Here is a 25,980-nt window from a genome sequence, read left to right on the forward strand (position 1 = left end):
CCACCTGGTGGGTATTCAGTGCAGCGTCTCTCTTCCCCCCTGCAGTGCCAGCAGCTACAGCCGCCACTGCTAATCCTTTTTGGTGTCCCAGCCTCAGTCTAGTTTCAGCAACGGCAGGTAACCGGGTACCAGATGGCCGAGGAGACCACCACACACACACACACACACACACACACACACACACACACACACACACATAGACCTGCACATGCATGCACAATAAACTTTACGAGAAAGTGACAGTTAGCATCAGAGTATGCTCTGCGTCTGTCACACACTTGTACAACTATTCACTGCATGTTTTCACACACCCACAGTACTGATAGCATTCACCTGTTTTTGCATTGATTTTAACTCGCTATATTTAGAAGTTTGGTTAACTTGGTTCATTACTATCAGCAGGACATTCAACATTCATTCACACCTATTAGCCAATAAGCTAGTGAGAAACAGCACCCCACTGGCTGCAGGTTATTTAAGACCTGTGGAGGGAACGGCAACAAAACACGGCAGCAACACCACGGCGGCCATTTAATGAGCACTACTATACTTCAAGGACCAAGGACTAATTTTAGCCAGGAAGTCACTTCTGAGCATCCTGGGCTCACAGAGATGAGGCTGACTACAATAAAGCCAGAGACTGAATTACAGAAAGTCAAAATGTTCAGTGACACAAAACTTTACGCCAAGTGATTAATTACTCTCATCATTCGATGTGGTACCCAGCACAATATGCTCCTGCTGTTGCTCAAGGTATTTGTCCACTGATTGAATTATCATTCAAAAACCTTAAATATGAAATATATAAAATTATATGGGTGATATAGGTACATCCTTCAAATTAAATGCATATTATGCTGCTTGTGTGGTTCATAATATTTCCTGTCAGGTTTGTAGTGCTGATTTAGATCCTTTACTAAAGTAAAGCTAGCAATATCACATTAACAGAATTAAAGTAAAGGTACAAGTCAGCAGGACATTGGTTAGTATTATACATAGTATAGTATTACTACAGATGCTCTAATGTTGTATCAGGTGGAGCTGATTATGACTACCTCACAGTAAATACTGTTGGGAAGCTGCAATGCCTTATTTATTTATTTTTAATAAATGAATCATATGTTTGTAAGTCCGCATCTCAAAAATATGTTTTGCTTATTGTTCCTTGACTTGGATGTTGGAGCTCAGTGTGCAGAAACTCACACATATTATATGTGTGAGTTTGCATATTCATAGATTCTGTTATGGACAAGGAGTAGCTGTAGTTTTAAGATTTTTAAACCAGTTAATTGACTTTTATTATTGACTTTGTGTAGAAAACCCATATCAGAAACATTAGTATTCAAAGCAGTCTGTTCCTAAATGTCTTAATAAAATCGGTTTGGAGGGGATCTTTTAATCTTTAAAGTAACTAGTTACTATAGCTGTTTCATAAATTATTATTATATAATATTATATATACAATTCAAATTATATATAAATATTTGTTGCTGAAATGTAGTGGAATAAGTTCTAAGTAGCCGAAAGTGGAAATACTTGAATTACCTCAGGTATCTCACAATTTGTACTTAAATGTAGGAAGGTTTGAATGTCTAAACTATTAACAGACTCAACATTATTCAGAAGTTAGTGTTATTATTTTAATATTACTTACTTTAAAAGAAACTTAGAAAGAAACCCATTCTACCTAATCTGTCTGTTTTTCTATTGTTTTTCCAGTGAATATTCATAGAACACTGCAGATAACACAGATTACTTTAGTTTGAAAATCTGCCACAACACAATATGAAATAACAATACATTAAAAGAAGCAATGTATATCTTTATTATGTGCTATGTACATATTTTACAGTATGGTACAGCAACAATACACGGTAATGCTACACAGTCAAGATTGCACGGTTTTAGAGTTAGGCCACAGCGGTCAGGTACCGTGGTTCAGAGACACAACATGGGAGTGTACAGCATACATCTTTGGCTTCACAGGCATAACAGAACATGGACATGGAGCGAGAACACAGTGAATGCAAACTTGGGTCAACAATGAGTGCTGATAGCCATACAGTATAACACAGACGGGCGGATGAATCGATTAAGGATGGATTTTCAGCCCAGGGAGAAAGAAATATTATATGACATATTTTTTTCAGGTATGGTTGGTATTATGTTTCTGTTCAGATTACTACTTGTCCTCTCAGGTTGGTTAAGGAGATTGTATCCTAAAACCCCTGCTGGGCAAAGACTTGCCCGGCCCTAAATCCTGTCAAAATGTTTCTCCACACGTACGTGGTGCGTGCCTCTGCATTTGGACAGAATCTGTGCACACACACACACACACACACACACACACACACACACACACACACACACACACACACACACACACACACACACTATATGAGGAGATAACAGTGCTGAGAGCTGATTCTAATTCAGTCTATAATTGGCATCATTTCTCTTAAGTCTATGAATTTTTGTGGTAAAATTAAACTAGTCCTCGTTTTGTTTTGCTGTGGTTGTTTATAGAGAGTGAGACCGCCTCTCTCCCTCCTCTCCTGATAATATTGTCTATTCTCCTCCCGCCAACATACAGCAGTGGCAGTTACAGCCTACAGAGCATCTGGGTGAGGGACAGAATACAGAGAGAAACTGAGAAGACAGAGATTGGATGAAAGATAGATGGGGAAAGAGAGCAGTAAAGAGAGAGAGAGAGAGAGAGAGAGAGAAGGGAAGTGACAAGGTGAGACAGAGCGAGAGAGAGAGGAGCCGACAGAGAGATGGATGCAGCGGGGTCGCCGGGGTGAGGAGATGGTGTAATGATTAGATCACAGATACCCTTGAGCCTTTCCTCCCGTCCCTCCTGCGCACACAAAAAAAAAATCTGGAAGCGCACTCGCAGCAGAGGAAGGCCTGCAGTTGTAAATGGCCCCGCTGTCAGAGTTCATCTGGGCGGAGGAGGAGTGCGGGAGTAGATTACTGGAGTCTGCGATTAGAGGAGCCTACTCTGCCTCTCCTGCCTCTCCAGTTCTCCCGAGACGGGCGAGAGGCGCTTGTGCTGAATCTCATTTGTGCCGCTGCCTTGCCACAGATTTCCTAAAGATGTTTTAAATGTAATGTGTGACTGCTCAGAGACTGCAGACATTTCAGGAAGCAGGAGGGGAAGAGAAGTTCCTGGAATATCAGGAACAATTAAAAAAAAGAAATTAGGGAATAACACCTGGTAGAAGACAGGGACTGTGAAGAAACTTTACAATACAACCTGTCCAAATAATTTCGTATTTGCATGTTTTTAGTCTACCTGCATTATTAATCATGACTCTTAGTGTTTTGATACTTTGGTTTAGTCTATCGGGCGTCTTCGTTCCCTCTCACTCACAGCAACAAGTCTGAGGCCGATGCAAAATGCATCCTTAACTCCTCATCAGATGATGTCATCTCCAAACTTGAGCAAGTTGAAGGTGACTGGCTTGGAGAGAAACAGATGTGTTTGGGATGCTTCCATCTAGTGGTCACTCAAAGACTCTGTTGATAATACACAATGTGGAAAAAAGAGGGACGTCACGATGCAGAAATACGTTAAAATGACCCCTTTGTGACACATTTCTTCAGTCCAGTATTAAACAATGTGACTGAGAACAAAAATCTTTTGTCACACATATGATAATGGCATGGAGTGGCAGGGGGCTATTTAGGATTTCCAATCATAATGGCTCCATTAAGAGCAGACAAAAGCATATCTTTACAATAAAGTCTTAGTTAGATTCACAAAACACATATCTGACACAATAGCCAATGGCATGGACACAATGAGGACATGACGGGGGAGGATGATAGCTTTCATTGGAAGCCCTGAGGGCTGTTAGCAGAGGCAGGGTCCATAGTTAGCCACATGACGGCTTCCTTGATCTCATCAAGTGGTTAAACTTCCCTATTAGCTGTGAACGATCTGACTTCTTCTATGTGTGATACATGTTTTCACTTAAGCTGTCAACGAGAGAATGCTGCCTCTTCGTAAACTACCCCGATATTGTATTTTATGTACACTGCATTATTAGTTTCCCTTAACAGACACAAGATGGATGATTTTTAAAATGCCATGCGTCAAAGTCTGTATTTAAGGGAGTGAGAGGGAACGTAAGAAATATAGCCAAAGCACAGCTTTAAAGAAAGAAGAATTTAAAGGAATGGTTTAGAGTTTGCTTCTGACTTCTATCCATTGTGTGAAGAGAAATAACCAGCCATGAATTAAATAAAACATTTCAATATGTACATATATTTGAAACACAGAAGTATGTTTTTTAGTTTGTTTCTCTCTATATATATTAAAGAGAGAATCAACATCATGGCTGAGATTAAAACATCGCTGCACAAAGCCAACTGCTCTCACCTCCAGACATAAGTCACTATTTGGATTCTCTGTACACGGCCTTGTCTCTGAATACATATTAGTGAGTGTTAACATCACGTGTGCAGCATGTTTTGCTATAAAGGTATTTATTCCCTCAAATGTGGGAAAATCCTCTTTCACTGTGGATTAAGAAAACCGTGTGCATAATGTATACAGGGGGTGAGGGTGGAACACAGAAAAGGAGAGAGGATGAGAGGGAGGACACTTAGCAGGAAGATATAAGCAATGGCAAAAGGTTTCTGAGAGCTTGAATTAAAGAGTCAATACATAAAGACCTTTTTAAATTGGACGTTTTTCTTGCCAAATAAATCCCCTAAATTGCAGCTGTTCCTGCACAAATTGTATTCTTGAGTGGAAAAAACCCTCTAAAATAGCAGTCATCACAGACGACTCAGTCTTGACTAACACTTAGGAAGATGATGTTAAAACATTTTGATGCATAATCTGGTAAAAATGTTGCAAAAGTACAAATCTGGGTAGATAACCCTCCGTAGACTACCAGTGTAGTATTGATCATTTTGCGAGAATGCAATCAATCAAACTGCATCGTATCCATCATATCTGTAGATGATGGAACTGACAAAAGAATCGAGACATGCTGAACAAAGCAAATAAAGTGTGAAGTGTGTAAAATTTGAGGACAAAAAGAAGAACAATGTTGGGCTGCGTTTGTGTTTCATCTGCTTTTCTTTTTCATGTTAAGGGGACAGCTGGCTTAGTGTGGCTTGTTCCCCGACGAGCCACTAATGCCTCCAATAAGATAAACCCTCGGCTCCTGTTGACAGGGCTGCCACCGATAAGAGCAGAGGATCACTAACTGCCAAGACAACTAAAGACATGAGAGGCTGGGCTGCAGATAAAGAATGTAGGAGGTGGGAGGAAAATAGGAACAACAGCGATCAATTGCTGGCACTGCGCAGCGATACTATCCCTCTCTTACATCTCCTGTAAGAGCGTGTATGAGGTGATCATAATCTGAAGGGGAGGAGAGGTGGGTGGTGTGTGTGTGTGTGTGTGTGTGTGTGTGTGTGTGTGTGTGTGTGTGTGTGTGTATGTGTGTGTGAGAGAGAGAATCTGGGTCATCAAGTCATCAATAACCAACTGCATTAGTGTAAGAAACACACACAGGCAAGGTCAAAACTAACTGAAATCTCTTCAGAGAGAGAAGGGGATAAGAAGAAGAAAAAAAAAAACTGAATAGAGTGTGGGTCTTTTCCGGCTCAGATTACTCTATTCCCACAGGGGGTGGGAGGGAGGATGGATGCGTGTATGGATGGATGGATGGATGGATGAGTGCACGAATGGAGGAGCAGCTTTTGAGTATCTACTTTTGACAGACTGGCGACGGCTGACTTGGCAAGCAGAAACAGGTGGGAGTTATGGGCTGGCCGGTGCAGAGAGAGGAAGGGAGCGCAGGGTGAATTATGGATGGAGGGATGAAGTTAGGGAGGGAGGGAGGAGTGTCTGGCGAAGGCTTGTGCCCCGCTGACAGGCAAGCTGCTAGTTGGTGGAGTCACTTAGCCACACAGAGTCAACCAGAAATGATAGGGCATCTCCAGCGTTCTGTAGCCCTTTACTCTCCCAAAGGCCTCTGGGTGGCTGTCGGCAGCAGGACTCCATCGAGGAGAGCGAAGCCGCCCGCTCTGCTCTGAAAAGTAACACTGGGGCAAGCAGCAGTGCAGAAGCTCACTCTGTTTGTTACTGTTATGTTCACAGTTTGCTTACTCCACTGCTGCAGTTCTTTCTTTATCGTACTCTTGTTCCCATGTTGGACCTTTCACTCCTCACCCTCCTCTACGTATGTGGATGGGAACCAGCCGACCTGGGGAGGGGGAGAAAATGGGAATAATTAATTACACAGTAGTAATTAATGGTGTATTCACTTCCCCCGTTTCTTTTTCTACTTTATATTGTGATTTCCTACATTTACCAGAATGCCTTTCAGCAACCCACAGTGAAGAGCTGTACACAGGAGAGAACAGTATTTTCTAATAATAAGTAACTGTAGCAATTATTAAAAAAAATTATATTTTACATGCTACTGTTGACAATAATAACTACTCTTCATGCTGAAGTCAAACATGAAATTTATTGCTAATGTTTTTACATCGCTGACTTTAAATCATTACAATATTAGATACGTTTATAAATTAAATGTTCATCACCATTAGCTAGCTTTTTAACACTAAGTTTGGGCATGGAGATTTTTTCTTTTTTAACACATAACTTATTCAAATTTTAAACTCAAGGCTGACAAAAATAAAAAAAATGAAACTGTCTCTCACATTTCCCAAAGTATGAAACCTGAAGCAGGATTTTCTCCAGGCTGCATGCCTGACTATAAAGCGCTCTTGGTATTGGATGGGGAAATGTGTGCATTTAACACATAGAAGAGCAGCAAATTAGCTCTTCCAAGCGATGATATTGGGAAACCGAAATGCTGGAAAGGCGTACATGACTGACTAAAGATAAAATGGACTAAATCTGAATAGTCCCTTCCAGGTGCCTGTAGACAAGAATATCTGTCAAATCTTATTTCCTGAAAGAGCCAGGTTTTTAGTACTACCTAAAATTGGATTTATGGATTTAACAGCCAGACTAAAGAAACAAAGCTGGAGATTCTGCCTTGTTTAAATATCACTAAATGTAAACATGAATTAGTGCAAAGCTACATATGTTAAAATGAAAACTAATAAAAAAGGGCACAACATTTCACTCTACGAATGTGGGAGTTTTTCATGCTTAACCCTAACCCTAAACACATAACCCTCAGAAAAGATTATTTTCCCCATTTAGATTTGGTGATGGGAGGCTGTGTTTTATTGTGCTTTACCCTGCCATTGACCTCGCCCCTCCACCAGCCGTTGGCTCCTGACTTTGTGTAGATCTTCACCACGTCACCCTCCTGCAGCGAGAGCTCCCGGGTGTCACGCGAGCTGAAGTCGTACCGCGCTATCGCCACACCAATCACTTTCGGAGTAAACACTAGAAAGAGAGAGAGGGGGGTATTAAAAAAACATGGAATTTAGTTCATTTAAGGTTCTGGAAGATGTGTTAGACAATTAAAAACATCAGTTTCAGGGTTAACACATACACACACACACACACAGATGGATATGGGTGATGTTTTTTCATTCACCCTGAAAAACCTCTCATCATATCTTTCTCCTCTCCTTTATCTCTTTTCCTTATGACATATAGTCGTAGTAGTAGTAGTGGTAGAATTTAGTTAATACTTTTTTTTTAAAGTTTCAAATAAATGTCAGTATATATTTTATTATTTGAGCCTGTCACACACTCTGCTCTTTGTAAGTTTAAACTTAGCTCAGATATATTTTGAAGGTCCCATTATGCTCATTTTCAGTTTCATACTTGTTTACAACACGTTTACGTGCTTTAATGTTCTAAAAACACATTATTTTTCTCTGTCTGAATATACCAGTATTGCTCAAAAAGTAATCTTTGTTTAACTTTGTTTAAGTTGTTAATAACAACTGCTGTAGTGCATGCTAATTTATCTCAGAATATAGAAAGTAAACTCCAGGAAAACGCTCCATTTTTTCAGAAAGATAGACAAAAGAAATACTGAATTAAACAAGCTAGTGGAACAGAGGCTAGCCTGACCCTCCTAACATTCTTATTTTTACAAGTTATGCTACAGCTTTTGAAGCTACAGTGACTTCCTGTTTCCCTAACAATAGTTGACTGCTTTTAATTGTACAGCTTTACAAATGTCCCCTAGAAACCTATTTACAAGTTACTAAGGTCTTCACTAAGACATTTTTATTGGTGTAACCTGAGTTAGTAAATCACTAGTTTGAAACTAGGCAAGACTCTACACACAAACTAAGCAATGGATTTACGAATAGATGATGCAACCCAATTTGTCTCATCTCAAATAAAGGCTGAGGGCAAAAAAAAACTAAATGTAATGTTAAGTAAGAAATGATGTACGCAGGAATTAATGTGCTTTGAAATTTCTCAGAATTTTGCAGGTGATCTGAGGAACAACATACAGTGCTAAATCGGCTAATGCGTGAACGGTGTGTACTAGCAGTGCTTGTGATTTATTGTACATTTCCTAACTAAAAGAAAGTGTGGCCCTACAAGTCCTTGTAGATGTGATGTGTATGGCTTTAGTTGAGAAAGTCCAGCTGGAGTGTTCTGACAGCCGTGTGTGTGTGTGTGTGTGTGCACGACAGGTCATCATGTCGACGAGACAGCAGTATGAGAGACAGCTGTGGAGAAGGTTGGTTAGTTAACTCTGCTCCATGCCTTTTCTCCCTTCTCCAGACACTGACTGGTGGGTCGGACTGGGCTAAGCTGAGAGGTGGAAATGGAATGTCAGACCTATACAACCTGGCCATGGGGAATATCTAATATAGAGAAACTCTGTGTATTTTGACACATCCAGCTTTACTTTGACGGACAGACACACACAAGCAAACACACACCAAACTCAGCCCCGTATGCCTCTGAAAACAGCTCAAACTGTTTCCGTCTCAGATGCAAAAATGCAGACACACATACAATAACATACAGTACATACATGCATTACTGAAATAAATAGTCCCTATTATCCACACAGGATGGCATGTATGTGCACAGCACTATGGAAGAGGTGGAATGGTGCAATAGGAAGCTGGATGGCAGAGGTAAAGGCAGAGATTCAGACGATGATGTGAATGCACTGAGCTACAGCCAGTTAGCTAAGCAGCCTTCAACGTGAAAGGAAAGAGAAAGAAATAGTGTTAGAGAGGCAGACAGAGAGAGAAGTGATACCTGTACCTGACCAGAAGGGAGCAGAGGAAGGAGGTACAAAGCTGTAGCCGGCAGGAGTTACAAAAGAGAGGCCGCAGAGCAATGGGGCTATGGCAGGGCAGGCCAGGCAGGGAGCGGAGAGATGCGAGAGGGCAGAGGGCACGGATGGGAGGGATGGCAGAAAGAGAGAGAAGCAAAGGAGAAAAAATAAGATTTTTTTAAATCCCAACTCTGAGGTATAAAGAACACAGTTGTAGCTTGATCACAAATAAATGACAGGAAGAGCTCTATCTAGCGAGTGGGACTTTATCTACACAGCTACTGGTAGCAGTTGATCTGTCCCTCTAGACATTTACACTGTTTGTCCTAATGTGGGTACTGTAATAACACATCTAACATTTTAAATTTAAATATGAGGGATCAAACTCTTGTGTCTAACAAAGACTAAAATACGAATTTCCAATATTGAAAGGTTCTTACTTCTGAAAACCAAAAGTTACGAAACCTGGCTATTATAAATTCATGTAATACACTTGCAGGCATGAAGCAGTGCTTTAATTAAAAACATTATAAGCATGTTTGATCTCACAATTATCTCATTTTCATAAAACCTGGAGGATAAAACTTGAAGGAATGCACATTTTGTATAAAAATTGAAAAATTGAATGTCCAAAACAAATACACATCACTACTGGAATACTGTTTAAAAAATGAAGTGATGATACATCTTGTTTCCAATTTGCCAAAAGAACGTGTGCATCATTAATGGGGGGCGGCAGCTTCACTTGTGTATTTAATAGGGAGGAACATGCGGTGTATTCACAATTACAGCATAGGGAATATATTTCTATTTGCATATTTATAAAGACAATCATCGAGCTGTAATACAGCCACAACTGCAGATACACTTGACAAATTCCCTCCGACAGACGACGACAGATGATGTTGTTTTATTTCATATTCTATTAATATAGTACTTTTCTGTGGTATGCTAATTGTTTATTTATGTAGTCTTTTTGAAGCTCACAGTGTCACAGCACAGATTTCAGTACAGGCAAACAAAGAAGCTACAGGCATTGATATGATTCCATTAACGTCTTATGGTACGTGTCCATTGTCAGCGTCACATTTTACTAATGCGCTGTTAAAAGAACAATGAAATGCTGCGCTATTGACTTTAGACCAGGTTTTTGTTGGTCAATGGCACGATCACTTCCCAACTGCGTCAAGATAGCAATGCGCCACGAATGCACCTGAACACACCTCCTCGTAAGACCAGCACGCCCATGGGCACAAAGATGGGCGCAGGTGCATTTGCTATTTAAACGACGCGGGCGTTGGACGGCTTTGCGACACGCTGCGCGGGGTGCAAGATAGGGCCTTTGGTGTTGCTCCATTATTTCTGAGGCCAGAAGTGTTCGGCGAGTTTTGGATATTCTGTCCAATAAACAAGGGACCGTTTGATCATGTGACGTGTGTTTACAGTGTTTGGTGCGTTTGACAAAGTGCAGTGTGAAAGCAAACCGAAGCTAAATGAAAAATCTCACCGAGTCCACTGAACTATAGGTATGAAAGTGCCCTTAGTCTTTATTTTGGAACATCAACATAGCAAGTATGGTACAAGTAAAGTCAGGAAAAAAATGCAGATGCTACAAAGGTTTCTGCTCAGTAGAATCAGACTATACAGTACACAGTATAAATTCAATAAAAGTAGTTGGCTAAATGGATGCCCATGAATGATTTTGTCCAGAAAAGTTTAACTGGGGTGAACGAAACAGACCATTACAAATGCAGGAATTGTTTGTACTGCCTGGGCCATGGAAACACTTGTTTAAATACATTTTGAAGCTTAGCATAAGTTCAGCCAGGAAGACTATCTAACTATGTTACTCACTTATTCTCATTTACCTCACTCTCCCTCTCCTCCTGCTTCCCCTTATCAGCTGATCAAGGGTGTTTACTCTTTTAGTTAAACCAACCAGGTTTAGCCACAATCTCTATCAGCCAATCCCATTTCTGCTGTCAATATTTCAATGTTCTCCGTTGCTGTCAGCTCTGATTTCAGCGTGAATCGTGGCGACCCTCCTCCACCCTGTTCACCTCATTCATCCAGAGCTCAGCATCCTCTTCAGTCATCACCATCACCACCAGTGTCTAGACTCCATCAGGGGTTTCCTACTACACTACTCACGGCTTCTCGAGTGCCTTTAAAATATAATGACGTGACAATGGGAATTTGATGATGTCACGAAGGGTACTAATCACTAAAGACTTTTCTCATTTATAATTTTTATTGTGCATGCGTCGATAAATAACTGTTCACTCAAAATGAGGTCTCTCCTGATTGAAATATAGACAGATGCAAGAAGAAGATCAGAAGATGTTAGGTAGTTGGCCTATTAGCATCATGAATGGGTTGCTAAATGAGCCTTCTGGGCCCAGGCCCAGGCCCCATGGACCAGAGCCTCCTTATGAAGTGACTGCTAACATTTCTTTTTGGTAAATCAATCAAGCGACTACAAAAAGGGATGCAAAATGCCTACAAAACTATGAAAAACGACCACAAAGACAAACAAAAAGACTACAAAGTCACTCAAAAGAGAGACACAAAACAACTACAAAGAGATGTATGGTTGGAGTCCTTTCACATGTCTGGGTTCAGGAGCCCATTTTCCATGGCTGTAGGCTATTTGGAGTTACAAATAGCAGCTATTAATTGATAGAATATTTAAAGTTGTTTATTTGGCATTCATTTATTACACTGAATAAGCCATGTAATTATTAATAATGTACAGTTTATTCTTGCCAAGAGCCACTGCTATAAATGTTGTAACACATTTTTACTCATTTCACAAATGTGCCCCACTTCTTTAACACTGTGCCCCATACTGCATCGCCCATTCAAAAGTTTCTAAGTATGCCGCTGCACAGGAGCTCACATGTCTGCCACTGGGAGTAGAAAACCTAATCCCCACAATAGCAAGATAAATGCCCAAACTTTATGAAAAATGTGCCGCTGCTAACAATACTGCTGGCAAGTTAACTGGCCTTGGTTATTGATATGCTGTAAGGAGAGCAGAGCTCCAGCGGTTTTTAAAATGAATACTAATCAGCGCACTGAGAGACAGCTCAGCAACCCCTAATGGTGTCTAGGTACAAGCAATATGAAGAAGGATCGCCCTCCACTTCAAACAGCCACCAAAACACCAGCTGCATTTTACATGCTTCATTTTTGCAAAATCTGATTTGTGGAACACACTGGAATACACAATATGGACTGGTTGACTAATAGAAGAGACTAAAATCCAGAGTACACGCGCGCACACACACACACCCATCCACCCACCCACCCACCCACCCACCCACACACCCACCCACCCACCCACCCACCCACACACACACCCACCCACCCACCCACACACACACACACACACACACACACACACACACACACACACACACACACACATTGTATCATTTCACAAGAGCACACACACACACACACATTGTATCATTTCACAAGAGAGTAAAGATGAGATAGAATCCAATCAGCAGCCCAGAGTCCCACACACGCTGTCAGCTGGACACATATCCATTTATATTTTTGGTTAACACTGGTAGTGTTGCTGTTGTCATTACAGTAGCGTAATGGTTGAAAAAAACCCACTTTCAATCAGTCAGTTTTGCTATCTGCAGAGCTGTCCAAAATACATGAAACAAAGTATAAATATTAATTAGCAGTCCTCCAGCAGTGCTCGAGGACGATAGAAATCAAACAAAAGTAGTCATTTAGAAGTCAAAGAGAGAAAAGTCACACACCAGGAGGAGGCTGCCTACCAGATAGAAGACCACACCGAAGCAAAACTAATTTGGACTGAAGCTGTCTCGACTTGTGTTTTGAAGGGGGGTTTGAACAACAGGCCTCCTCGAGAACAACCAAATAGCTCTGTACAATCTGTCCACATTTCTCCCGCTTGAAACGTGATCATCAGCAAGCCGGCACTTTTTTGTTTTCTTTTTTACCCATTGCACACAGTGGTGTACAGGGTTCAAATGAAATCGCATTGTGCCACTGATTGCGATAAGTCATACATTTTCCATTAACCAACTGATGGGCAATGTTGCTGTTGCCTGGCTCACACACTGTTTAATACCTTTTCTTCTGGCATTGCTTGAATCATTCAGCTTGTGTGGTGTGATCATGAATGTTTTACAGGGTGAACAGCACTTTCTTGATGGTTTTTCAAATGTATTTCCACCGGACATTATCAGCCGAGCCAATAAAACAAAGGATAAAAAGCCGTATTCTCCCCCCAAACAGAGTAACTAACTAACCCCCAAAATAACTAACTAACTGACTAACCCCCACCCTCCCCCCCAAATAAACTCCAGTCTTTTTGTCACCAAACTACACTAAAAAAACTATAGTTTTTGCCACAGAAGTTGGCACTTGCACAATGCTCTGCTGTTTCATTAGTTGCTTCACTTCAAACCCAAACATCACCTCATTAAAATCCCAGTTCAAAGTTACACACCCAACATCTGTTACATTCCAAGTCAGAAAGGAAAAACCTGTCGTGTTCTCTCTTACTCAGCCCTGATAAATAACATCTCGAACACCTGAATGCTGAGAGGAATCAGGTTGGTAAGGGTAATGACTGACAAAGACGAAACAGCAGCTGCATGCATAAATAATCATCAATGCGCTGCATTCCAGGTAGGTTCTGCTCCTCAGAAAGTGTTGACAACAGCTGCTTTGTCTTGAGGTGTGGCCACGTGTGTTCATAACAAAACCAACAGATCATTCTTAAACGGGTAAAGAACATCACACAGCTCAAATCTTCACCACTTCCACTGCCAGACAGCACACCACAATCTCCACAAGAACAAAGTTTGCAGACAACTCCCTGAGGCGCGGCTGCTAACAAATGTCAGGCTGTCTGAAGCGTAAAGTGATGTTTGCAGCAGATGTGGCTGAAATATAACAATAACCTGCTGGTGAGCTTCTGTTTCAATTTTACAAATTACACTTGTGAAGTAAAATGATAGATGATTGATGGTTCAATGACACTGAATCTTTAAATCAATCTGTGACTATCACTTAGTTAAGGCTATGACATATCTCTAAGTGGTGTAATATTGTAATAATAACTAATAATGTAATGTCGTAATTTCACAAGTAACAAACTTCAAATCCTGTTTTATTTTAAAATGTATGATGAATTATTAAAGATTATTTTTTGGGGCTTTTCCGCCTTTAATTTTTGACAGGACAGCTAGGTGAGAAAGGAGAGAGAGGAAAGACATGCAGGAACTTTGTCACAGGTCGGATTCGAACCGTGGAACTCTGCGTCGAGGCATAAACCTCTCAGTATATGTGCATCTGCTCTACCACTGAGCCAACTCGGCCACGTACAATGCATTATTCGAATGAACAATATAAAAGTATAAACAAAATCACACCATTGATATCACGTACACATATTACGTATCTTATGATGTATAAAATGACAAATTGTAAGTAACCAGATATCATAAACAGAAACTAAAAATGTTACAAGAAATAAACTACAAAATAAGTACTTTTGCATTACCTACACTAATAACTGTCATCACAAGTCCATCATAGAGTATATCATATTTATTTGTGAAAAATAAAACATCAAATTAAAAGTGAAAAAAGTCCTAATTTAGATTTTAAAAGTAACTACTGTAATAAGGGAGATATTATTATTTGACTTTCCTGTAAAACCATGTAGGTAACTCTCTCTCCTCTGAACCTCAAATGGATTTAAACTTCATTAAACGTCCAGAGAGTGTTATCAAATCTAATAACATGCTTAGTGGATTCTCCAACCACCGTTTGACAGTTTTGGTCACAAACAATTAATGTCAGAAGAGACCCGAGTGTTTGGAACAACAAATGGCTACGTAGCTCTTTTAAGGCTGTTAAGATGCTGCCAAGTGAATTAAAGCGGTGTGTGAGAGAGCTAGGAAGGATGACAGATAAGGAAACAGAACAGGCGGCGAGTAGTGGTGGGTACAGCAGCTTGTTGCAGGTTGAAACAACAACTATTAACGACAAAAGGAGCATGATTGATCAACGGCGTGACAGCAGCAGATCACAGAGACTGCTTTATTGACTTAAATTTGCCAGATTTCTCTAAGCTTCTTAAATGTAATGAATTACTGCTTCTCTCTGTTTTATATGATAATAAACTAAATATATTGTTGGTCACACAAATTAATCAATCTGAATACTTCATCTTGGGTTTTGGGAAAATGTGATGGCCACTTTTCAGAATCTTTTTATTTAGATTTTAAAGCAAAATCAGGGAATTAATCAACAGATTTCGAGAATGAAAGGAACCATTATTTGCAGATGTAACCATGCACTAATAAATATACGAGATGGTTAACTGCTCCTCAGATCTCTGCAGGGTAAATCCAGACAGCTAGCGAGACTATCTGCCCAATCTGAGTTTTTTGTTGCATGACTAAAACAACCTTCGAACGTACACGTTCCACCAAAACAAGTTCCTTCCTGAGGCTTTTTTGCAGCTGCACCGGGGCTCCGCTCAGCGCTTAGCACTGCCCAAAATGATTGTGATTGGTTTAAAGAAATGCCAATAAACCAGAACACGTTTTTCTCCCATCCCAGAATACTGTGTGGACTAGCCAGACCCTCCTTTGCAGCGCTGTGGAGGAAGGTCTGGCAAAGCGGGGCTACAAAAGTACTTCCGTGTGCATGAGATACAAACAATAATGCTACTAGTGACCAATAACTGCAAAGGTGCCTTTAATGACTGCATGTCAACAGCTGCCCAGTTTGTAATTTAGCTCCTGTCTCACTGAAATTACCTTCAAGGCCTTTACACACCAGCGACGTGACGAATAAACTAAATGCTCATCTGCAAATATTTTGCATCAAAACTATTCATATTGGCAGGTAAACAGTTACGCAGTGTATATGTCTAGGGCTTTTATTGTGAAGGGTATGAATGGAAAGAGGGAATTGAAAGTTTGCTGTCTTGGTTCAGACAAAAGTATACTGTGGGCGCAAAGTTGTTGATGTCTTTGCACTGCAGTTACTGTTGTTATTTTAGGTAAACATGTCTTTAAACCTTTGTCAGTAGTTTTTACCATGTCCAGTTTTATACATTTATACATAATAGCATAAAGTGCTGTAGTGGTGGAGTGTTTCTATTCTATTCTTAGTGTCTCTTCAGATCTACTCACTGTTGCCACCCGACCGGTTGAGGCGGTGCATAGCAGCGTTCTCCGGTTCCTGGTAAGGAAACTTCAATGTGGTGTCCAGACTCCTAAAACCTTCTCTTAAGGAGTGGTGTTTGTAGTACTCAATCAGCTCCTGGACACACACACACACACACACACACACACACACACACACACACACACACACACACACACACACACAAATAAGTAAGCAAACTAATAGACATGCAGCCATTTGCATTTGTTTTGACTGAAGTCACACTTCATTTCATATTTTATTAAAAATCAGTATGTAAAACCAGATAAATTACCCATGCTTTTTTTTTTTTTTAGCTCTTATGACATCTGTAGCATCTACATATCTGTCAAATCATGACGAGTCTGCTGGAAAACTGAATCTTATAATTGCCACAATACCTATTGCTTTTGAACAGATGTAGGTGTGAAATAGCAACAAAAAAAGAGGACATAAAACTACGTAATAGAAATTATTTGGTGCATTATAATATGTTATGAAAGCTGACTATGAGTTTGACTTACGTAACATACACTACATTGGACAGAACTTTTGATGAGGTTTTCTGACTCATAAACTTGTTAACAAAATATAGTTTTTTAAAATATAACACTCAAACATCTGTATTTAGCAAATCTTCGAAACAGAAAGTGCAGTGCTGCCATTAAGAAAACTGGTGAACCTTTCCAATATGCACTGGACTTATCAATAATGTTGGAGCCCTCAGGCCAGTATAAACATGCCTCTAAATATGGCTATTGTTTTGCACACTGCTAAAATAAAATTCAGGTTTTGACACTTCATTAAGCAAATATGATGATTTATTTATGAATTGCAGTGGCGGTATTATAAAAAAGAAAAGAGAGAGGCTACAAAGACTCACAAATATGCTCCTGAACTTCTTGTTCTCTGCGATGTAAAAGCAGTCCTCCTTGGTCAGGATCTTTATGTGCTTCACGTCGTTGTTGTACCTGTGGGCCATTGAATAAGTTATGAGTCTAATTTCCGTCTCTGATCACCGCCATCGATCGGTGGCCGGCCCCCTGGCCCCTGTGGAGAGCACGGCCGTCGCTGTAATGCATATGGTCCCAAAGGTTTGTGACATCTGAATGATGGGTGGCCAGGAGAAAATGTGCACACATACAGTACTTGTGTTGGCATTAACAGGGTGGCTGATGGGACTCTGAGGCTGAAGGAGTAAAAGCTGCAGTTAGGGTGTGCAGAAACCTAGGATGTTGGTCATCCTCAGTGATGCTTTTTTTCAGTGATTATTCAATCAGTCAGCTGGTTCTTGTCCTATCTTTTTATGTAACTATTGCATGGAATTATTCTGATAGCTGTTGCTTTTAGCCCTTTCATTCTTAGTGTCCCTGGTTTGTGGTAGTGTCTTCTTTGATGTTTTGCATCAAAGTTGGAGATATTTAAATTCTACACATAGTAGCTTCAATCTATAATCGTTAAACTCTCTGTCATGGTATCTGTGAAAAGGCTTCATTTCTCCCTTTTCACTGGACCCTGTTCCCAAAATGAATACTGTTTGATGTCTGCTTGATCCTTAATTTCAGTGTAATGTAGGTTATTGTTTTAGTTTATTTGTTACTTTATTATTTGACATAGGCCTGTAGGCAGGTTTTATGGGTTCATAGTGTTTTGCTATGGTTCTGCCTGTGATGTGGAGGGGGGGTAGATCAGCTGCTCACCAGCTTAATCAGGGAGAGTGGATGCAGGCTTGCCTCATTGGGGCTGGGCAATCCTAAAGTGTAGAACAATAGGTACGATAGTTCTGCAGTAAATGACATTTTTATAATATTTGGGGTGCCTATTGTCGTGGGTGCACTTATGTATAAATAGTCATGTCAGCAGTAACTGAGCTATCTAACTGTAATGATTTTGAGAAACTAAGTGTTAATGTTGCTTGCTCAGGTTAGCTCACCCTATAATCACCTGTGCAGGTGGTAGGGTCCAATTAGGGAAGGCTGAGTTAAAAGGGCTTCAGGAGACTAAAGAAGAGACTTGGCAGCTTGCTGTGAGGTTGCTGTTTTGTTAGTCTGCTGTTATTTTGCCTCAGTTAAAACATTTTTTTTTGTATTTTGGTTTGAGTATGTTTTGGTGTCATTTTGGTAATAAATACACAAATTGTGCACTTTAAAATCCTCCTCTCCAGTCTTCAATTGTGACAGTATCAACTGCTATTTTAAAGCGGTCTTCACAAATTAACCTGTGGAGAACGTAATCAAATCTATGTGCATAAATAAATAAAACAAAATAAAGAGGCCTGATCCAAAAACGGACCCGACAACACTTAGGCCCAATTAAAAAAATTACAATCGACCCAAACGGAGAGAACAAACACAGCCGGTAGAAAAGAACAGCCAGCAGCTGGTTAGCTTAGTTTAGCAAAATGGCTGGAAAATCAGTCTACCGGCACGTTTAAAGCTCAGTAATTAACAAGTATCTTGTTTGTTTGAACCATCTAAAAGCAAAAGTGCACATTTTTTACACTTTATGAAATAAATGTGTGAAATAGTTTTATCTTTGGACAGAGTGAAGCTAGCTCTTTTCTCCTGTTTCCATTCTTTGTGCTAAGCTAAGCTAACTGTCTCCTGGCTTTTTATTTAGTGAACAGTCATGAGAGCATAATTTACAAAACAGTTCTTGAACTAAACAAAACACAACAAACAATTTGAAATGTAACATACTATAGCTAATAATAGTTGTCAATCTAAAACTAGTTCTCAATGTTAAAAGTAGACTTGTAATGACATTAAAATATTTAATTTCAAGATTTTCGAATGTAGAAATTGTAAAGCTTTTTTTTATTTATTTATTTTTATTTAAAGAGCCAGATATAATCTCTACTGTGTGCACCCTAAGGTTCCGATATGTGCTTTGTTAATTTCATATTACCAAGATTACCATAGCAGTGTGGTTCTAATTCTAAACTACTGAGATTATTTTTTGTGGGTTTTGACCTTAATGAATACTGCTATGTGTGAGATAACTGAGACCCTGCTCCATGGTTAGCATCTAGTTTGGTCAATTTCACATACATCGCTGGGGTTAACCACAGTCTCAAAGCACATCATCCTGCAAGGGAACTGTAAGTCTGTCCGTCAAATGATGTTGTATAGCCAGGAGTTACAGCTGGTCAATACTGTGGTTTGGCTAAAGGCATCTGATGAATCTAGCAGACAGAGCAGCCGCAGACAGACAGAAAAACTGTCAAGGTAAAGAGAAATTATAACATATGATGATTGTTGATAGCCAGACCCAAGACAAGTCCATAATTATTACTCAATAAATGGCAACAATTCTAATTCTTTTTTTTATCATTAAACACAGATATAACATTTTAAAAAAACACCCCTATTTAGAGTACACATTCTGTATCATTTATATATCATATTTAATTTAAATCAACTAAATTTCTAGCTGTAATTAGAGGTGGTGTTGACACTGACACTTTCAGTATGTGAGGTTCTCGAATGCCTTGGTAGGAATGTCAGACTTACTTAATGCTGATGGCGTACTCTGTGTACTCTCTGCTGCGGTGGCGGACCAGGTAGGTGCTGTTGACCCTGTTGACGAGTTCTGCCTCTGCCTGGAGCCTCTCCATGGGCCCTGCAAACCTACAACGCAACAGCCAAGAAGAAAAGAAGCTGTTGATTACAGTGTATCGTTTTTCACAATCTTTGCAGTGGCTGTTTAATTTGCTTACACTTCTGGGTCAGGGCTGCATAGTGCATAATTGCTTTGATGTGATTGTGAAATAAAAAAATTGACGTATCACTTATGAGCATTTAGCTGGTTTTTGTGATCTGATCTTCCGTTCATGTGGGATGAATTGACATCTGTACTTGCTGTGTTTTGCTCAATCCAATAAAACTCAGTGATGTTTTTCAGCACGAGTAAAGACTTTAACCAGCTGTTTTGTGAACATACCATGCTTGAGAGGAGTAATCGACGGGCTTCGGGACCTGGAACAAAGAGCAAAAGTGTTTTGAAAAAAATGTGTTCTTGTTATTTTTATAAAGCTTGCGCTCATCCAAATCTCAATACACCACTACAGTAAAAAGTGCTCGGCTCCAGTTCCTCAGTGACTGTTTTCAAGCTGATGTTTTACCTTTTTTATAAACCAGGTGCTTTTACAGCGTACAGCCCCAATTAAAACTGCTAAATGCTCTTCTTATCTTTACACCAGTGTAGACATGGCGATAATAGTTTATTATCCACGAGACAGCTCATATTCCTGGAGTGGCAGGACATAGTGTGAATTTCATTTCATCAAATGGAACATTACAATCCAGTGGTGGGGAGATTCATACAAGGAAGAAACAAAAACAAGCAATTGATACACAGTTAAGTCAGTGAAAACCATACACACCAGTATTCCTCCCGCTCAGCTTTTCAGAGTAGTTTGCACAATATAAATTATTGCTTGGTCTGTATATTCCCTAACCCTAATCCTAACCCTAAATATGGCCCTATGCCCTATGCACCAGCTGGCAAAATGTGGATGAGTGTGTGTGCTCCTTATTATACATTGTTTATTTTATTTGTTTCTTACTGATAAAGTGAATTAGACTGTAAACCACTTATCTCATAAGACAACACATGTTCCTTGTGCTCAGAACATAAAAAAACCAATGGGCTTTTTTTCTTCTCATTCCAGGTAAAATACCCTACATCCCCTCACAAATGCCCAACCACCTTCACATCACTAGACTGCAAGTAAATACATGTAGTCCAACACGAGCTGCTATAACAGGTCCTTATGTAGCGAAGGACTACAAGGAAAGGCTGCTTACACATGGGCAAGGCTTCACAGCGTCGCTTGGAAAGAAGCCAACCTCTTTCGTCGTCAGGATTTTGCCCTGAAACCACAGAGAGATAATTGCGTTATGTACATGTGGTTGACTCTGTCTCCATTATTCAGAAACAATTAGCTTGCAACACAGAGCAGTGTAAATGTACAGCCCTAGTTAACTATTGTTGAAATAATAGCTTGCAGGAAGAGAAAGACTTCCTTATTCCTCCCATGGTGATGGCTCTTTAAGCTCAGTGCCTTGATTCATCAACACTGGGGAGACTCAGTTGGTATGAATGCGGAGGCCTTAGGGCAGTTATCTTCTTCTGACTGACTCAGGCGCTGTTGGTTGATGATGCTGTTTTTGTTTAGCCTGACAAGCCAGACCCACATCAAGATGTTGGGTCTGGGAACTCACCATTGGCAGGGCTCAATCCGAGGGGCGGGATAAACGGTTGTCTTTCAAATTCCCTCTGCACTCATAGCCAACCAGAGCAACGCTAGTTGATAGATTAAAATTTTGCCGTATCCGATCGGCAAAACTCAGAACACATCTTCCTTTTGTAAGAATTACTTAAGTGCTTAACTCCAAGTCTTCCAGAGTTGCGGACAAAGCCGATTCGAAAGACCGCTGTTCGCCAGCAGCAGCAGCCATCTTCTTTGTTTTCAAGTAGCAGGGAATTCACACGGAACCGTCGCAACTCTGCCGTCCTTATGTTAAGCCCGCCCACCGACTCTATACACGACGTGATTGGCCTTACCAGAATTTGGTTTTTCCAGCTCGCAAGCCAACGGAGAGTTGCTAGACTGAGCCTAGAGTGCGTCTAGATTTCTAGGCTAATTTTCTATGCACTGACAAAATAGTGGGGCCAATAATCCAGTCATAGAGTCCAGAAAAGAAATTAAGGCTCAAAATTAATCAGATTAAGAGTTTTGTGCAGATGCATACTGCTGTTACAGTGAGCAGGAATAAATACTCAGGAACCCGCAGCCAAGTATCATTCATAATACGTTGTCCTATTGAGCTTAATCCCCTACAATATATTTTAGGCCTACACGCTGCCTGAACTGAAAACATACAAAAGAATAATAAAGAAAAATATTCTATGGTATTGTGCACGCTTATCAATCCTACAACGTTGGCTCGACGATGTCAAACCATCAATTCTAGTGTTTCGGTTTAACGATTAGCTCTGTTAACTGGATGTATTATGAGACACCAGTCAGCCTTGCTGCCATTTTGTCCCAATTATTATAATTGTTATACTTGTGAATTTTAATGCATTTTAATTTACATTTGTACAACTCTTCCACAGCCTAGAAAAGCTATTTTTATTTACATTACATCATCCTAATGTAGTTTAAAAGCCGCAATGAGGGCTTATATTTTGCATGTTGACTTTATATGTAGCCAATTAGAATAAAATATGAGGCATTTTTTTTCCAAATATGGAGAGAAATGTTAATGTATTACATAAAAAATGTGATTTTGAAGTTTAAGGGATTCTCTGGGTTAAATGGGGGGGGTCCGAGAACTCCCATATTTTGTACTCTGGAAACAAGTGTTATATCACAGGGAATAGTAAATGAGGAATTGAGGTGTGTGTTTTATAGACACAGCCATAATCGGAGAGGCACAAGTAGCACACTACCAGTTAAACCCATTGTGATGGTTTTGTGGTCGTTGCCTGTCACATCGCTGCGACCTCAGGACATTTTATTTTATCAGTCCTTGTGGAAAGCCTTGCTTTCTGTGGCATCCTTGCTAACAGTGTGAGAATGATTATAGCTAACACTGACAGAGTAAACAGATGGTTGCTGTTGAACGAAATGAAATTACAGTGATCGATTCAATTTTTCCACGCATCCCCCAGAACAGAAATGATTATGGTCTGCTGGCTACAAAGGCGATGGATATTGAATGTTTGCTGACTGTGGGGCTCTAGCTGCCTCCAGTTCATCTTTTACACCGAGTTAATTTAATTCTTTATCTATTTTATCTGTTTTGTATTAAGAACTATACAATTTATTGGTTTCCTCATTACATGACTGTTTATAATACAATTGTACAGTAATTCATGTCAATGCAATGCCTTTTTCAGACCTCTGGTAAAATCCCATTATCCCATAATTATGATGATGATTCAGCCTCTAAAATACACACAGTAAGTGACTACTACACAACAATGCATCAGATTTTCAAAAAAAAAGCTTTTCTTTTCTCCGCCAGTGAAGTTTTAATCACATGTGTTGTCACATTACAGTAATTATTGTATAAAACAAACTGCGTGGGGGAGTTTAACTTCCTCATGAGAAGGGCTCTGCTGTGTGTAAGTGTCTATGGGTGTATACATGTTACTAAGAATAAGTAAGTTTATATACAGGACATTAGTGGAAAATCAATTTATTAGATTTATAAAAGTGAACCATGCTGACTAAACCAGATCTGACTTATAATAGGAAGGCAGAACTGACCAACCGATACCCTATTACAGAATATAAGGTCAGTGTGAAGGTTAGATGGTCTGACAGCGGAGGAAAGGAGAGATTTAAATACAGTAGATTCACTTTTTTTAGTGTTGTGAAAGATGTGATTACAGATAGTGTGACGTCTGACCTGCCACCAGGGGCTGTGCAGGTCGGCACAGATTAATTCAATGATGTCGCCTGTCTGGATGCTCAGTGCTGGACCAGACGCAGGGCTCGGCACACCAAAGTAGTTCCTGATTACCAGCATCTTGGGCAGACCTGCGAGAGGGATACAGACAGTTAATTCCTGCATACTATTTGGGTTTCAAACAAATCTGCCTTGTCAATATTCACTGTACCTAAAACATTGTTTTCAACAAAAACATGTTTCTATTTAAAAAATAGTCAAATAAAAGTTAAATAAATAAAGCTTTTGTCCCTATTCATGTTATTGTATAATACATAATAATGAATTACATGTTCTTAAAGTAAGAAGTGGTGCTGATGGGTTTATATGGATCAATTACTCGTTTGTATTTGTCTACTTTATATGTAATGATTTTTTTCTATGGACCATGGGTTTGAAATGAAGTGAATTTAATTGCACTACAAGTCTCTATTAATTCACATTCAACATGTGAACCATTGATGTATTGTGACGATTTAACCAAACTTTTAAAACGTAGATTTAAGCAGCTTATGAATAGAGGATGACGAATATAATAACTCTTAGACTTCTTTGGCTCGATTTCTTCAGTCATGAATGTCTGGCTGCATACAAGACTGTCTATCTGTGTAACTATGTCAGCATGTACAGTACTGTACTGTATGACCTCAGGTCTAAAAGGGCATGTTTGCCATTCTTCGTTTGCTCTACTAAACTATTCATGGCCCTGTTATAGGTGGTCATGAGAGGGAGTATACTGTTCATGTTCACACACACACAAACACACCCATTGTCAGCAGTGTACTGCCTTTGCAAATCAATTGGAACCATTATCATATTACGGATAAGCAACAGTGCACTCTGGTGCGTGGCAGGTTATCAGGCTCGTAGATAAGAGATAAGCAGGAGTGAGTTTCAGTGGGGACGCTGTTTACTGCTGCACGATGGATTCTGGCCTCCTGGGGGGAATTCATTTGGAAATTTCAATTAAAGTCAACTTTTGTTTGTTTTTTTCATTATTGAGATTGAATAAAAAACTAGTCCTGATCACATTTACAATAAAGAATTAAAGGTTTTTCAGTATACTATGCTTGGTAATGATATTGTCTTTGGAGATGCTGTTGCCATTTCCCATCCTTTTAATGGGCTACATTTAAGCTCATAGTTGAATTTGAACTTTTCCTCACCTGCAACGTTTACCAGTGCAAAGACAAATTGAAGCATACTCCTCCACAGCTAATATATTACACAGTATTACGGGTTTGCATTGGCAATTGAAGAGGTGCATTTTAATCAGGCTGAATTTCTTTGTTGGAATGACCTCAGTCAGCGCTATTTGATTTTGCACAATGGCCAACTGTGATCCCATTATTCACCAAGAAATCACTGAAATTGAATTCTAACACATCTGTTATGAAGCACCCACCCATGGCAAAGAAATCCCAAGTTCATATCTCATTGTTTGGCGATAGTGTTGTGCAGAGATACAATATGAGAAAAAGAAATTCGCATGAGAGCATGAAGAAAAGGGTAAAGGCTTAAGGCAAATAATAGAGACGTCAACAACATTGTATTGAAAGCTAAAACATCTATATCTGGCTTGCTTCTCTTTCAGGGACTGTTCCAGCGCTTTAGCACTGAGGCTGGCAGCCTGACATGTGCCAGCCTGCCTGAATAGGACTTCTAAAGACACAGGGCCATGGAGAATTGAGTCTTGGGGGCATGCATTGTATTCCTATCCACACAAGGACAAGCCAAGTGTTAGTGCACCTTTGAAAACAGACAAAGAGAGCAGCGTCGGAATATTATGAAACGCCAAAGGCTGGGGCAATCAAATGCCTATTGATTTTAATGCGTCTTCAGTCAGAAATGATTTTCTGCAGCATAATAGATGGAGAGGTGGAAAAATGAGTGTTGAAGCCAAGGTTATGAGCGATTAAAGGCCCTCAGACACACACACACACACACACACACACACACGATGCAAAGGATGCTGCATGTTATTCATATTCTATTGGAGAAAGATTGAGAGACAGAAAGCCACAGAAGGAGGGAGGCAGAAATACGATGGCTATAGTTCCTGCATTTACTATAAACACCCAGTCGCATTCTTTTTT

The 25,980-nt window shown here is 39.9% G+C and overlaps 1 protein-coding gene across 2 annotated transcripts in view; it reads right to left on the bottom strand.

The window, feature by feature from the left end:
• Window positions 1-1,801: 1,801 nt before the first annotated feature.
• The window catches only part of LOC116046321 (guanine nucleotide exchange factor VAV3), a 100,695-nt gene continuing 76,516 nt past the window's right edge, over window positions 1,802-25,980 (bottom strand). Inside the window, exons 20-28 of one of the 2 annotated variants that reach the window (XM_031294650.2) lie at window positions 23,846-23,976; window positions 21,230-21,295; window positions 20,364-20,398; window positions 19,934-20,050; window positions 17,305-17,392; window positions 16,409-16,538; window positions 9,197-9,277; window positions 7,242-7,393; window positions 1,802-6,230 (exon numbers count right to left, since the gene is read on the bottom strand). In XM_031294650.2, coding sequence (XP_031150510.1) covers window positions 6,186-6,230; window positions 7,242-7,393; window positions 9,197-9,277; window positions 16,409-16,538; window positions 17,305-17,392; window positions 19,934-20,050; window positions 20,364-20,398; window positions 21,230-21,295; window positions 23,846-23,976 — 845 coding nt within the window. In that variant the 3' untranslated portion in view covers window positions 1,802-6,185. The remainder of the gene's footprint in view (window positions 6,231-7,241; window positions 7,394-9,196; window positions 9,278-16,408; window positions 16,539-17,304; window positions 17,393-19,933; window positions 20,051-20,363; window positions 20,399-21,229; window positions 21,296-23,845; window positions 23,977-25,980) is intronic. The other variant, XM_031294651.2, reaches the window with a different exon arrangement.

Source organism: Sander lucioperca, chromosome 1, assembly GCF_008315115.2.
Source record: "Sander lucioperca isolate FBNREF2018 chromosome 1, SLUC_FBN_1.2, whole genome shotgun sequence".
In the NCBI taxonomy this organism is placed as follows: Eukaryota; Metazoa; Chordata; class Actinopteri; order Perciformes; family Percidae; genus Sander; species Sander lucioperca.